Source organism: Chinchilla lanigera, unplaced genomic scaffold (assembly GCF_000276665.1).
Source record: "Chinchilla lanigera isolate Chin_1 unplaced genomic scaffold, ChiLan1.0 scaffold00049, whole genome shotgun sequence".
In the NCBI taxonomy this organism is placed as follows: Eukaryota; Metazoa; Chordata; class Mammalia; order Rodentia; family Chinchillidae; genus Chinchilla; species Chinchilla lanigera.
This window is the reverse complement of record NW_004955450.1, coordinates 3,688,498-3,703,103: the sequence shown is the minus strand read 5'-3', so window position 1 is coordinate 3,703,103 and position 14,606 is coordinate 3,688,498. Positions and strand designations below refer to the sequence as shown.

Sequence of the window (14,606 nt, the reverse complement as noted above, 5' to 3'; positions counted from 1 at the left end):
TGCCTGTGCCCAGGCAGGGGCTTCCCACAGGTCTTATCTCCTAACAGACGCTGCCTCTGACCCACAGGTGGCCCATCCGCACCCCCTGCAGCCTGCAAGGGCTACTCTGTCCTCCCTCTGCCTGCGCAGGGTGGGGTGTTAACAGCAGCGATAGACCTCTACCTCCACCCACACGGGCAAGTTTCACTTTCCCCTGAAAGCCCTAGTTTCTGTTTCCCCAAGAGTGAGCTGTCTTCCCGGTAGCTGACAGGGAGGAGGTGGCACAGGCTGGGGAGACTCCCCAGGCTCCCGCTAGGGGTGGCGGCCTTGGAAGGCAGTCATGGTGACCAAGCCCCAGCTTGAGCCCAACCACGGGAGGGACAGGCACAGTGACTGCTGGATGAGGGGCCCTCAGGCAGGGACATGACCGCTGGGCTGCAGGGTGGCCATGTCGGGGGTGGGAACCTGGAACAGGGCCCAGGAAGCAGAGGCTGGGGCCTGAGGGAGGACCCCAAGCTGAACTCCAAGCTCCAGGCACAGGAAAGGGGTCTACGCTGGGCTCCAGGGAGGTGGCCCTAGCAGGTGAGGACCTACAGGAGCAACAGGCCGGGACCAGTGCTGGCGGGGACAGTGGGTGAACTACAAGGAGCCTGGGCCAAGGCACAGGCCTGAGTCACAAGGCAGCTGGGGGCTGGGCCTCCACGGGAGGCCTGGCTGTCGTGTATGGTTCCCTTTTCTCTACCAGCCCTTCCAGAAAGGGGGACTTCCCTTCCTGAGAGCCACGGGTCCTCGGCTGTGGTCCCTGGGGTAGGGCGGGGCTGGGCTGGGCTGGGCCCAGGACCTGGACTCCAGGCCTGTGTCCCTGCACTCGGGCAGTGGGCAGTGTGATGGGGCAGCTGCCATGGCCCCGACTCCTCTCTTGAAGGTGACTGGAGCCCCTCACCCAAACTTCATTGGGTTAATGTTTGTAGGACCAGCTCTGGCGTATCATGTCCCCACTTCCTGACAAACCTGTACCCAACTATAAAGAGAACAGATAGCCAGGTGTGGATATGTGTGTCTACAATACCAGAACTCAGGAGGCTGAGGCGGGAGGGTGACTGAGAGTTCAAGACAAACCTAGGCTACATAATGAGACCCTGTCTCAGAAAAAGCCAAGAGGAAAAGAGGAACAGAGCACCTTGCCCACACCTTTTCGGGGCCCGGAGGAAGAACCTCCAGGGTCTGGTGTCTGCCTGGGCTGCGGCAAGGGCACCACCGTGTAGACGCTAAGTCCAACCTATACCGGCAGTCTGCGCCCCACACCCTGGGCCACACTGTGAACACCACGTTTATTGATCACAGGCGTGGGACTTGGAAGAAGCACGAACATCAGGGCCCCATGAGCTGCCCTGGGCCCCACATCAGGTACACAGCACAGAGTGTCAGCGGCAGCCCCGCTGTCCCGCATCCTCCCATACCAGCCAGGCCTGGACTGCTGGGGGTGGGCAGAGCCGACCTACGGGCAGCAGCAACTTCTTCCTGGGGCTGCCGCCCTCCCCACCCCCTCTGGTCCCTGCTCACACACTTGGGCCCACATGCTTCAGTCCCTCCTGCAGGCCCAGGCCCAGGCCCAGGCCAGGTGGCATCAGACTGTTCCTAGCTGGCTGGGCACTTGGCTAGAGACGGGGGCAGGGGGTCAGAGCCTGCCCAGGGGCCACCACAGGACAGATGCGCAGGGCGGCCCCTCCCACTTGCACCAGAGCTCCTGGCTGGGCCTCCACCGTCCTCCTCCAAGAAGCCCGCCGGCCCAGTGCCAGCTCGGGCTGGGAGACAGGTGGCCCTTGGTAGCTGCTACTTCAGGGTCCGGAGCACAGCCTCCAGCTTCATGGCCACAGCCAGATCGCCCTTCACCTGCAGCCGCCCGCTCATGTAGGCACCCAGGGGCCGAAGCTCCCTGCACAGCAGGGCCTGCAGGTCAGCCTCGGCCATCTCCACCACCACGTCAGGGATGTGGTCAGGCACCCCGCGACCCACCCTGCCTTGGCCTGCAGGGAAGAAAATCAGCTTTAGTGGGGTGGGGGGCGGTGTGCAGAGTGCAGCTGGGAGCTCAGACCCACAGGGAGAAGCAGGTGACACAAGGCTCAGCACACACCAGGCACAGAGAAGACTACTACACACACAGGCTCATGGCCTGGGCTCTCAAAGGGCGGAGCTGTGCTGCCTTCGGCAAGGGTGCATTGGAGCCACCCACCGCCTGCCGTGAGTTCGCCCCAAACTGCTGCAATCTAAACCCTGCGGGGAGGGGACGGGGGTGGAAGAGCAAGCAGGGCGGGGGGAGGGTGGGCACAGCTGCACCTGTAGTGAGGTCCAGGAAGTAGGTGCTCTGGGCACCCCCGGGCAGGACAATGTTGAACTGGTAGCAGGCGCCAACCTGGCTGACCAGGACCTCAGACAGGAAGGGCTGCAGGGCCATCAGCAGCCCCTCGGCCAATGGCTGCTTCGGGCTGGGCCCGGCCCAGGCCTCGGCATGGACAGCAGCCGGCTCAACCTCGCTCACCATCTCCAAGGTGTCCACCGGGGTGGCAGGCAGCGCTGGGAAGGAGGTGAAAGGTCAGTGGGCTGTCAAGGGCAGGATCATGGTGGCCACTGTCCCTTCAGACCTCTGTTCAACATCCTCTTCTAAGAAGCTGCCTTCAGTGTCCAGCCTGAACTTCAAGTCCTGTCTCTAAGGTAACCCCCCTACCTCTTTGCAGCAACCCTCCGGGCCTGCTGCCTACCCCACAGAGGCTGCAAGGTACCTGCACTCACCCACTTACCCAGAATTATTTCACCTCCCCAGCTCTGGTTGGCTATGTGGTCAGGGTGGCTAAACAGCTGGGAAGGTGGGCACTGCAGAGGTGCTTGGTTACGGGGCAGGTGCCAAAGTCTACGCTGGACACCACGTAGGTGAGCATGTCCAGCCTCCTCCCCCAGCTCACCTGGCCCTGGGAGCGGTGCGCCTCCTGCCTTCGAGTTCAGGCCTCCACCCAGCAGGTGCAGGGCCAGCTGCTGCAGGGTGCTGTCCAGGCTGAGTCCAGCTGGGCTGTCCTGGGGCGGCTGTAGCACAGCCTCTACTGCCAGCTCCACGCGGTCTACCTCCAGCCCCCAGGCCCTAGTCACCTCGTTGATTTCCAGCTGAAGACAGTGTGGGAAGGGATGGAATTCAATCAACAAACCTTGCCTGAGCACCTGCTTTGGGATCTAGAGACACCGTACCTGCCCTGGAGAAGCCGCCACCCCGGAATGCCCCACTGCGTAAGAGCCTCACAGGAGGGCGGCCACACAGGCAGGGGACAGGGACCTTCCAGGCAATGGGAACAGCATGTGCAAAGTCCAGGCTGAAGAACCTGGAATGCTCAGGAAACTGAGTGGCCCATGGTCTATTTTGTTGACCCTCCAGTGTGGGCTGGGGGAGTGGGGACAGCTGAGGGGCCCGAGATGGCCTGTTCCTGCTCAGGGGTTTATCCTGGGCAGTGCGGAACCAGAGTGGGCCCACACAGAGCAGCCCCGCTCCATGGAAAGAAATCCCTCGGCTGCTGTGTGGACACTGGATGCGGTAAGCAGACCAAGGGTTACAGTGTCCCAAACTGCACACCAGGCAGGAAGCAGATCTGGTGGAGGGTATGAGCTGGCGTGAGGGTGACAGACCCCGAGGAGACAGACGGGGTCAAAGAGGAAGCAGAGCCAAATGCTGCCACCAGGTGGAGGACTCGGAGGTCACTAAGACAGAGGTCACCATGACACGAGCAGGGGCTGAGTCAGGAGCTGGGGATGTCTGGACGCAGGGTGGGAGGGAACGGGAGCCTCCAGCAGGAAGGGGGAAAGCCGGGGGGGCCAGACGGGAAGCAAGGCAGAGGATGAGCAGGTCTGCATGCAGGAAGGAGAGGAGATAGAAAGATGCAAGGAGGGAAGGAGGGAGGGAGGGAGCCCTGGAGAGGCGTGGCCCAGCACTGCCCGGCCAGCTGGCAGGAGGGCAGGCAGCAGGGCAGGGGCCTTTGCCAGCAAGAAGAGAGGCGTTGGTCTAGTACACTTGTGTATGAGTGGCTGAGGGGTCTGCACTCCCGAGCTGAAAGGCAGGTAGCAGCCAAGTGAGGATGAGAAATGCAGGCTTGCACTGGGGCTGGCGGGAAGGCGCTGCCTTTCCTGAGATTCAGCTGCACCCTTGAGCACCGACCCCATGATGCAGATGCCAACGTGGCCAGGCCACGGGGCCTACGTGACACTCGCTTCCTGTGCAGGACAGACTTCCTCCAACGGCCTCCCTCACACCAAAGCAGTGCTGCCTGAGGCTGCACTTGATTCCCTCTTCCTGAAGGGGAACGGCGGTGTTTCTGTGAATGGCGCTGCTGTCCCAGCGTGACCCCGGCAGTGCTGGAGGCAGACTGGGCTGCAGCTGCAGGGTGGGTGGTCTGGACCCGGCCCAGCTCTGCCCTTGACCCTGGCTCTGAGAGGCAAGTGGAATTGCGTCCGAACCTTGGTTTCCTCCCCACAAAGTAAAACAGTAATCCTGGCCCTCCACGCGGCAAAACCGGTGGGCTGTGTGTGCTGAGACTCTAGGGCAGGTGTGTGAAGACTGCACCCCTCAGATCCCTAGGAAGTGTACCGAGCTGCCTGCTGATGTCCTTGCTAAAGGGACAGGGGACCTGCAGGTCAGGCACTGCTTCCCTCTCCCCGACCCCAGCTCCCCTGAGGAAATCAGAGTGGGGGGACGACTTTACCCACATTGCCCTTGGAGGACAGGCACAAGTTGAGCACGGCTGTGAGGGACAGGCCAACATGTGTGCACTCATGGCAAACAGGAAGTCAGGCTTGAACTCCGGGCAGTTTTTCATACACATGGAGAAGTCAGGGAAGGGAGCCCAATGTTCCCATGGACCTCCCCGGCAGTGGCTGGGCTGAGCTGAGCTGGGGGCCCTGCCCCTCCCCTGGACCCACCTAGTACAGAACACACAGGGTCCCTGAAGTCCCTGGTTATCACAGTAGCAGCAGCAGCAGCAAAGGGTGAAATTCAGTCAGGGTCCTGAGAGTTTCTGCCTTCTCAGAAATACTTGGCCCATGGTAGCTGTGGTCTGCATGCGCCTTAATGCACAGCCCCACCTAGACCCCCCAGCTCCTCCAGCCTGGCTACACTCTAGGGTCACGTGGTCAGCGGATACCCACAGTCATCTGGCCCTTGCTCAAAGTAACCCAGGCAGGGCAGGGAAGCCAGGCCTGGTGCCAGTGGCTGAGCTCTCCCTTGGCAGGAGCTGCCTACCAGGAGCTGCTCGCTGATCTTGGGCTTCTCCATCTGGATCTCCCGCAGTGGCCTCCGGAGCAAGGCCTTGGTCATGGCGTTCTGGGCCGTCATGCGCGTGGCCATGTTCAGGTCCTTCACAGTCATCACCGACAGCACCGGGTCCCAGATGCGGAACTGGACGTCGGCCCCAACGGACAGCACAGCCCCGTCCTTGGAGGCCAGCTGGCGGGGCAGCCAGGAGAGACAAGGCGCTCAGGGCCCAGGGCTGCAGGGGCCATCAGCGTGACCCACTCACCTGACTGTGAGCTCCTCACAGGCCCAATGATGCTCCCAGGGATGTGCAGTCAGGGGAATGGAGCAAGGAGACCCTCCCAGCCCCCACCCCAATTTTCCAGTCTCTTTCCCCTCTTCCCCAGACAGCTACCCATAGACTAAGATCTCAGTACCCACAGTCCATTCAACACAAAACCCACTCTTTCCAACTAGGGAGGAAGCCTTTCATACACACATATACCAGGGATTAAACCCAGGGCCTTCATGCTGAGCTACATCCCAAACCCTTTTTATTTTGAGGCTGGGTCTTGCAAAGTTGCTTAACTGACCAGGCTGGGTTCCAACTTGAGATCCTCCTGCCTCTGCCTCCCAGGACTCTGATATTATAAGTGTGTACTGCTACATCAGGCTAGAAGCCTCTCACCTTGCAAGGAGGGACATTGAAGGCTCGTGTTCTCAGATCCACTCTCTGAAAGGAGTCGATGAAAGGTAGGAGCAGAACCATGCCAGGCCCCTGGGGGTTGCGGATGCGGCCCAGAGGGAACACGATCATCCGCTCATAGGTGGGCACAATCTGTCCAAGTGGCAAAGAGAAAGGTCGGATGTGGTTGGCCTAGGCTGGCCAGAGACATTTGCCTAGGTCCTTCCTTCCCCTCTGTCCCCTTCGCCTTCGTCACAATCCAGTATTCTTAGCTATTTCTAGATGAGAAAACCAAGGCTCAGAAATCACATAGCCCCTGCAGGAAACAGGCATGATGTGAATGCAGTCTGAATGACTCCAAAGCCCACTGTGTTGATGTCACCCCTAGAAAAACTTCATCTCTGCTTGGAAGCTAGCTGTGACTCCTACCAGGAAACCACCTTCCCATGGATTCCTTGAGGAAGAGGTTGAGTGGCTCTAATAGCACCTGAGCAAAGGCTTTGCCAGCTTCAGATCCCTTGGATCTGGCACGATGAAGCTATGTTCAAACCGAGGGGCAAAGTGACTTGTCCAAGGTCACACAGAATTTGTTTCAAGTGGCATTTCAGAACTAGGATCCAGGAACACCCATGGACTCCCTCCCAGGCTATCCAAACCAGAGGCTTTCTACAGAAACAAGTGCCTACAGCTCTATAAAGGGTAAGGACTGTCCAGGGTCTACTTTCAGCTGCGATGCTCAACTACAGCTCTATCAGTCATTCTTTTTCAGTCTGCACCACCCTTGTTGAAAACAAGTCCTGATTTCTTACTGCACATGATCTTCTGGGGTGAGCTGGATGTTCTGATTTCTAATTTGGCCTAACCCAAAGGGAGGATGATTGGACGGGATATCTGTGTCCAGATCCCAGGACTTGAGAGTTTGGGGAGACTTGTTCCTACTCCTTCCTGGCTCCCAGGATGACTTTGGATAAGTACGGGCTTCAGTGTCCTTATCTGAATAGTAGGACTTTGGGATGGCAACTGGTTCAAGAGCACACTATCCTCATCAGTGGATGAATCTCAGCTGGTACCCTGCCGCATCCCCTTCCCTTCTCTGACACTTGCCCTCTATTCCCTGGCTGCCATGAGGTGAGCAGCCTTCCTCTTCCATGCCCTTCTGCCATGGTGTGTCCGCATAATAGCCAGCCAACCACGGACTGAACCCTCTTGAGTCAAAATAATCCTTTTCTCCTTTAAATTGTATACATCAGGTATTTTGTCCCAGCAACAGAAAAGCTCAGAGACAGGCAATTCCCCTGCCTATTTCACAGAGGTATGATAATTTCAGGGACAGAAAGAAGAACATGGGGAATTTATGCATCAATTCCAGAGCCTTCAATGTGGCCCAACCATGCTGGAGCTGAGCCAGCCAGCCTTACCTTTAGAGCAAACCAGCCAGAAATGGGGAAGGTGAGCAGCAGCAGCAAGAACCCCAGGAAGCTGATGAGGCCATGGCAGAGGCAGGAGGGCCAGCTCTGGGGCACATCTGGGGGCAAGAAAGCAGAGGAGTCACAGTACTGGCTGGGCCTGGCAGCTGTGAGTACAGTGGGCACCTGTCACCCCCCTTCCCCTTCCTTCCGCCTCACAGCTCTCAATTTAGCTCCTTGCCTACTATGCCTGTATCTCTGGGAAAGGTGGTCATTAGGGATGGTTCTCTCCTCCTCAAATCAAAACTAATCTGTCCAAAGCCCAACAGTCTTCACAAAGGCCTTATTCTCTGCTAGGGAACAAGAAGTCCAAGAACCCAAGCCATGCCATGTGTGCTGACTGACTGAGCAGGCTTAATGCCTTGTCTCATTTACTTGCTTACCCATGCTTGGCACAGAACAGGAAGTACCTGGACATGCATAAACACATGCTGCATTAAACTGAATACTGCTGGAATAGCACACCCCTCCTCCACCAACAGCCCCAGACGTGTGCTTTTGAGGGTTCCTTATGGAGATGAGGAACCTTAGTCTACAGCATACACCATTAATAGAAGCAAGAGGCAGAGCTAAGGTTTTCTAGTCCTCATCCCATTTTACACTTTAAAACCCATCAAAAGTTTGTATTTCAATTCAAGCAGCTGAGGGCAGAAGCTAAGAAGTTGTCTCATTCAGGCCAAAGAGCGATCCAGGAGTCCAGGATGGAAGTGGACAGAGACAGCCCCAGAATCAGGCATGAGTTTATTCTCTGCTTCCCTTCTCCTCTCATCCTGAACAAGCACCAGACAACAGCCTGTTTCATCTTTCGGGAACCCGAAGCCCCAGGGCATGAAGTCTCCGTCTGGCTGAATCCTTGGACAGAGTAGTCATCCCTACGGGAGGGGCAGGGAGGGTGCAAATCCTCAAGGGGCAGGCTGGGACGTGCGTGGCATCTGGCCTGGGCCAAAGGAGCTGCAGGAGGCCTTGGGGCAAGACAGGGCCAGAGTAGGCACAACCGGCAGCTGCAGACCTGCCGTTCTGCTCTGTGCATCTTCACCGGCCAACAGGGAGACACCCATAGGGTACGATGACCTCCTCTGCCTAGACCTGGGTTTCTTTCAATGCTTAAGGAGACTCGCAGCCTCTGCCCTAACAGAAACGTGGTGGGGTGAGGTTCGGAGACGGGGTCCCCGAGGGCTCTGGGGCTGCAGGCCCCTGTTCATGACGCACATCACATCGCATCCCTAGGATGCCCAAGAAGCAGAGACTGGGCCAGGGGGTACCGCAGCCCCCCGGCCCGCCGTGCTAGAGGCCACTCACCGGCCCCTGGCCCCACGCCGCCCCGCTCCGGGGACAGACAGCCCTTCCGCGCGCCCAGAAAGCCGAAGTTCGACTGCTGAAAGCGGTCAAAATCCCCCACGGGCAGCGGGCTGTAACCGGCCCGGCCAAACATAGTTGCTATGGGAGCCACACCCAGCGCCTGCGCCGGGGCGCGCGTCTCCCACCCCGCCGCTTCCGGGTTCACCCTCGGCCGCAAGCAGGAGCGAAAGCAGGAAGCCAGCCGGGCTGCAACCGCCGCCCACAGCGCCCCCTATGCCTGGAGGACCGAACTGTGGACGTGGAGAGAGGTCTGCCTCCTGCGGAGTTTAGCGGGGTCCCTTCCCACTCGTCCCTGCTCTCACCTAACTTAGAAGGTGAGGGGATGGTGGGCTTTCCAGGTGGGTGTTCAGTAGGCAAGTCTCCACAATGAAGGGAATGAGGTTATCAGCACCCCCTCTCCAGACTCGCACACTGGACTTAGGGTTTCTCCAGGGATATATTTTCTTGTAGCCAGCAAATAATTTCTCCTTGTGTTCCCACAGCGCAGCAGGGTTGTCAGGGGGCAGATCTCAGTACCTATTCATTGTGTCATGTGTGGTAGGCTCGCTGTGGACAAGGTGGAGCAGAAAGGCTTGGCTTTAGGCACACAGAGGGAAACGGCATGCAGACCCCTCAGGGAGCCCAGGGTAGAACTCTATGAGGCAAGTCCTCAGGGATCACAAACAGCAGAAATTTTACCCTGAGAAGAATTAACTGCCAACAGGATGCTACTGGGGCCAGCTTTCTTTCAACTTGAGGAAAGAAACTAATAAAGTATGCCCAGTTCCACCTCCTCAGTTCACTCAGCTCCACCCTCCATCCCCATCATAGCCCATTTCTTTTTTTTTTTTTGTTTTGGTTTTTTCCAGGTTTTTGTTTTTGTTTATTTGGGTTTTTTTTTTTTTTTTTTTGAGAAAGGGTCTCACGTGTAGTTCAGGCTGGCCTTAAACTTGCTATGTAGCCCAAGCTGGCCTCGAACTCACAGTGATCCACCTGCCTCAGCCTCCCAAGTGGCAAGATTACAGCATGAACCACCATGCCTGGCTCCTTTTTGTGTCTGTTTGTTTGTCTGAGACAAGGTCTCACTCTGTATTCCAGGCTGGCTCTGAATGTGCAGCAATCATCTTGTCTCAGGAGGAGTGCTGGGATGATAGGTGTGTACCATCACATCTGTCCTGCTCATAGCCCATTTCTAGGTCTCTTCTGTAGATGGCTGTCCATCATGTTTGGGTTTTCCTGGTTTGGTGGATTGAATTTCTGGGTGTCAGGAGATGCTGAACAGGATGGTGGGATGGTGTGCTCCCCAGACCTCTCAGGTCCCTGGATGTTGGATCTCCCTCCAGCCCTGTCTGAACATGTGCACTGCAGGTGGTTTAGCTTTACATGAACAAGGCCCTGCTACCATCCCCTTTTAGGGTGTCCCACCTTGGAACAGAACGCAGAATGGGCACGCAAGTTAGGGTAGTGGTGATGATGGTTTGGAGTTTGAAGCCAGGGGTCGTGGCCCAGTATGGCTGCCTATAGCTGGGGTCTAGCCTGCATTTCATGAGCCAAGTCTTCACTTGCTGTGTCCTCACCCACTTCACATTGCTGGCCTGCTCTCCCCACTGTCCCCGCCCTGCCTATTCACCTCCCTTCTTGACTGCCACTCATCCTGTCCTCCTCCTCTCTAGGGACTGTCCTCCCAGTCTCTGCCTCAGTTTCTTTTGCATCCTACTTCCGATCTACTAGACTAGGTCCCTTGTCCCTAGGCTGTCAAAGTGACTGTCCTGACATGCAGAGCTGATCCTGTGGTTCCCCAGATCCAAACCTTTCACTAACTCTGTCACCTTCATAATGGGTCCAAACTCCTTAGCTACAATCTCATCCTGGCACATTTCTCAGAGTCCCCTCTTCAGCCTGAAAGTGTCCTAAACCCCTCCCCACACTGGCTGTCCCATTGGAAACCCCCATGCTTTTTGCACATGCTGGTCTCTCCTTTGTAAGTGGCCCCCACCCCTGAATCCCAGGTGAATTCCCTCCGATCCCACAAGTCCCAGCTGAGGGGTCTCCTTTGCAGCCAGTCCCAAAACTGTATGAAAGTCTCCTGTGGGGTCAGCTCTCCCACTAGATCGGGGTTGTTTGAAAGCAGAGGCCATGTGTGATTCATCTCTGCGTCTGGTCCCAGCTGGGGGGTGCTCAAAGCTGTGTGCAGCTGCTTCCCTTCTCTGGCGGCTCAGCCCTCCTTTTCCACAGTCTGACATCCTCTGCAAACCCCACGTCTCTACCTCCAGGCCCGCCCTGCCTGTCTCACTTCCTCTCGGGAGGCGGGCTCTGAGCGGGCACCTCCCCTCTGGACTGCTCAGACGATTCAGCCCTCGGGCTCCTAGTTGTCCTCCCGCCCTGCAGATCTGAGCAGAGAATCGAAACTGAGCTGGGCTCCATGCAGCAAGAGCCTGCAGCCACCAGATCTCCAGGCCTCCAGGAGTCCCCTGTCCCGCCCAGCTCACCCACCATGCCGCCCCCGGAGGCCCCCTCTGAAGGCCAACCGCCCAGCCCCAGCCACAGCCCGGCAGAGGTACTAATGGGTCTGGGGACAAGGGGTTTAGGCGTTATTGGTGTGCTGCGCGGGAGAGTTGGGAAGAGCCAGTCATCGAGGAGAACGTGGCGAAGCACCTTAAAGTGACACTCAGGGAGAAGGCCACACCAGGGTCCTGACCCTCCTGGCTGGAGGAGCGGCACGGTGGGTAGGACAGAGCAGAAGGGGGTCAGAACGGGCCATGGGTCCTTCTCTGGGCAGCCGGAACAGACTCTCCTCTACTATGAGCCTTGCCTTCTAGCACTGTCCCAGATGCAGGGCCATAGTTTAGGGGGAAATGAAGGTGGCGTCCTGCTACACAGCCTGAGCAAGGGGCACAGCTCAAGCATGGCAAAACCGGAAATCCCAAGTTCCCAGACTAGAAATGGAGACCTGTGGTCCAGACTGGAGGGGTACTTGAACCAAGGCCTCCAAACAGCTTCTGTGGCTTCTCCCAAGTCCTTCTCTTGAAACCCCTTCCTGGCCATGCTGCTCCTCAAAGGGCTTGTTAGGTCTCCCTAATGGAAGTCTTGCCTCAGCCTTGCCTCCCACCCTATCCCAAAAGGACCCATTTAGCTCCTTTGTTCTGTTACACCAGGAGTTTACTCCCCTTACTCATGAAGATACAAGTCACACCACGTGGCTATAATTTTGATTATTAGCATAGAGAATATTACTAATCAACACTAATTAGTATTAATCAGCACTTTCACTCACCAGGTACTGGAGTGGGCACATTTTTGGGACTTCTTGTGATGATGCTGAAACACATATACCAAAAGTCACCATGTTCGCCGTGTCTAAGTGCACTTCAGTGGCATTAAGTACATTCACATTTGTGTGTAAACGTGCCGCCGTCTACTTCTAGAGCCTTTTCATCACCTTAGAAATGCTGCTTCTTGGGGCTGGGGATTTAGCTCAGCGGCACAGCACCTGCCTGGCAAGCACAAGGTTGTGAGTTCAATTCCTGGTACCAGAAAAAAAAAAAAACAAAAACAAGAAATGCTGCTTCTTTAGACAACAGCACCTCATTCCCTGATAATCTTTTATTTTCTTTTTTTTGAAAGAGAACAAAAAAAATAAAAAAAGAAACAAAAAAATCAAAATAATACAGAATTTCAAAACAAGATACTAGGAAATTAACAAGGGGATGTTGAATTGCATATTGTTATCTTCAAAGTAGTTGTTCAGATTACCAGATACAAGCATGCGAAATTGACCAATTAAGCATTAACTGTTCCTTTCAATAAACCACTAGAAATTAGTAGTACAATGATCTTAGCTATCTTGTATATATATATTTTCCCTTCCTTCTTTCTTTTCTCCTTTCCTCCATCCTATTTTCTTTTTATGTGTGCGAACTTGACTACTCCATATAAATGGAATCCTAGGATTATTGTTTGTGATTTATTCCACTTTGCATGAAGTCATAAAGTCTTGTTGCATGTATCAAAATTTCACCCCTTTCAAAGGCTGGATAATATCCCATTCTGCGTGGAGAAATCTGTGTACCTTCTCATCTGCTCGTGGACACTAGACTGGTTCTTTTTGGCTATGGTGACTAATAATGCTACCTGCATTAGAATACATTAGAGTACAAATGTCTGCGTCTTTGTTTTCATTTCTTTAGGGTATTATACCTAATGCTGCTATGTGCATTAGAATAGAAATATCTTCGGGTATTATATCTACTAGGTGAACTGCTGGGTCATATGGTAGCTCTGCGTTTAACTTTTTGAGCTCCCGCTTGACTGTTCAGCATTGTACATAAGGGTGGTAGTTATCGATCTACTTTCCACACCAAGTTTCTTGAATGCAGGTGTGTATCCCTATACACTCTTGTCTCTCAAGGTGCAGGTCTGTGCCTGATATCAGGGAAGTAAGTGCGCAATTAGCTGTGCAGCGGGAGCTGGAAATCCTGAGCAGATGTGGAGCCGGGATGTTGCTGGGCCAGGATTTTGCATCATCTGGCTAGAACGGGATGTCAGGTTCCACTCTGGCCTGCGGCCAAGGGCCAGTGCCATGGGTGGGGACTGCCAGAACTTCTCTGGGCCTACTTCCTTCTCTTTGGTCCCCCAGGAAGCCATGGAAGAGGAGTTCCAGTTCCTGAACTGCCAGGGCTGCCAGACCCAAGCCAAGTGCCCCAAGCTGCTGCCCTGCTTGCACACACTGTGCTCGGCATGCCTAGAGGCACCGGGTTTGCACTGTCCCATCTGCCAGGCGCCCCAGCCGGTCGGGTCTGTTCAGGCCCTGGACAACGTGTTTTTCGAGAGCCTGCAGCGGCGCCTGACGCTGTACCGACAGATCATGGACGCGCAGGCAGCCTGCACCCGCTGCAAGGAGCTGGCCGACTTCTGGTGCTTCGAGTGCGAACAGCTGCTGTGCGCCAAATGCTTCGAGGCGCACCAGTGGTTCCTCAAGCACGAGGCGCGGCCGCTGGCTGAGCTGCGCCAGCATTCAGCGCACGAGTTCCTGGACGGCACGCGCAAGTCCAACAACATCTTCTGCTCCAACCCCAACCACCGCGTCCCCACACAGACAAGGTGAGCGGCGCCCAGGGTGGAGTGCGCGACCCGGAGCCAGGGAGGGATGGGGAGAGCACAGACGCCTGGAGGCGCTTGCTTCTGGGGCGCTACAACTTGGCATGGGGTCCACGGACCTGCAGCACGCATGATAGTGACCCCAGGTGATGCCACAGCCCCCACGCAAGTGGATTCTATTTGGAATCTCTAATGCCCCCTGTAGTAAATAATTCTGCAGGAACAGTGTTGCCCAGTGATTTCTTTAGGGCAGATTTTTAGTGGCACCATTGTGGGGTAGATGGGTGTGGAAATTGTACACTTGGAGCAGAGCAGAGTGGTGCACACCCATAATCCCAGCACTCAGGAGGCAGAGGCAGGAGGATTGCTGAGAGTTTGAGGCCAGCTATATAGTAAATTTGAGGCCAGCCCGAACCAAAGAGTGAGATCTTGTCTCAAAAACAAATAAAAATTGTACGTGTTGATACATGTCACCAAACTCCTTTAGAAAAGTCTTACAGTTCAATTTTCCATAAATGCCAATAGAGACACTCAGTAGGACTGGATTCTAAGGATCACATTCTAAGGCTAGATTCTAGGATCAGGTGGAGCTAGGCAGTTTCTATCTGAAAAGTCTAAATGACAACAAGCAGTGCTTTCTGGGAGTGTCTATATGAAAAAAAAGAAAGAAATCAAACCTACTTTTTTTTGTTAACCAACAGGTTTTAATTTCATCTTTTAGAGAGACAATGCATTTATGTAGTTTGCAAAGTTACACAAGGAGCAGTCTCCTGTT

At 55.4% G+C, this 14,606-nt stretch overlaps 2 protein-coding genes across 7 annotated transcripts in view; one reads left to right on the top strand and one right to left on the bottom strand.

The window, feature by feature from the left end:
- Window positions 1-1,291: 1,291 nt before the first annotated feature.
- Window positions 1,292-8,907, bottom strand: Stoml1 (stomatin (EPB72)-like 1). Of its 2 annotated transcripts, none has more exons than XM_005393583.2 (7): window positions 8,696-8,907; window positions 7,349-7,455; window positions 5,934-6,083; window positions 5,255-5,458; window positions 2,940-3,135; window positions 2,317-2,553; window positions 1,292-2,006 (listed from the first exon to the last, which is right to left on the bottom strand). In XM_005393583.2, exons 1-7 carry the CDS (start codon window positions 8,826-8,828, stop codon window positions 1,813-1,815), a joined length of 1,221 nt encoding a protein of 406 aa, XP_005393640.1. In that variant the 5' UTR covers window positions 8,829-8,907; the 3' UTR covers window positions 1,292-1,812. The 2 variants fall into 2 exon arrangements, with proteins under 2 accessions (XP_005393640.1, XP_013374376.1); XM_013518922.1 differs by lacking the exon at window positions 8,696-8,907 and adding an exon at window positions 8,273-8,666.
- A 2,139-nt stretch (window positions 8,908-11,046) lies between these two features.
- The window catches only part of Pml (promyelocytic leukemia), a 37,204-nt gene continuing 33,644 nt past the window's right edge, over window positions 11,047-14,606 (top strand). For 3 of the 5 annotated variants that reach the window (XR_001235868.1, XM_013518918.1, XM_013518921.1), the window contains exons 1-2: window positions 11,049-11,291; window positions 13,371-13,834. Coding sequence is in view for 4 of the 5 variants with exons in the window: in XM_013518918.1 (XP_013374372.1) it covers window positions 11,157-11,291; window positions 13,371-13,834 (599 nt within the window). In the remaining variant the exon portion in view is untranslated. Of the gene's footprint in view, window positions 11,292-13,370; window positions 13,835-14,606 lie in introns of all 5 variants that reach the window. The other 2 variants (XM_013518920.1, XM_013518919.1) reach the window with 2 other exon arrangements.

Bases quoted from the DNA above. Each gene is read 5' to 3' on its own strand.
- Stoml1 (XM_013518922.1), bottom strand. From the start codon at position 8,426: ATGCACAGAGCAGAACGGCAGGTCTGCAGCTGCCGGTTGTGCCTACTC. The intron at 7,456-8,272 runs GTAGGGATGACT...TCTTGCCCCCAG, and splicing joins GCACCCTCCCTGCCCCTCCC to ATGTGCCCCAGAGCTGGCCC. The intron at 5,459-5,933 runs GTGAGAGGCTTC...CTGCCCCGCCAG, and splicing joins TCAATGTCCCTCCTTGCAAG to CTGGCCTCCAAGGACGGGGC.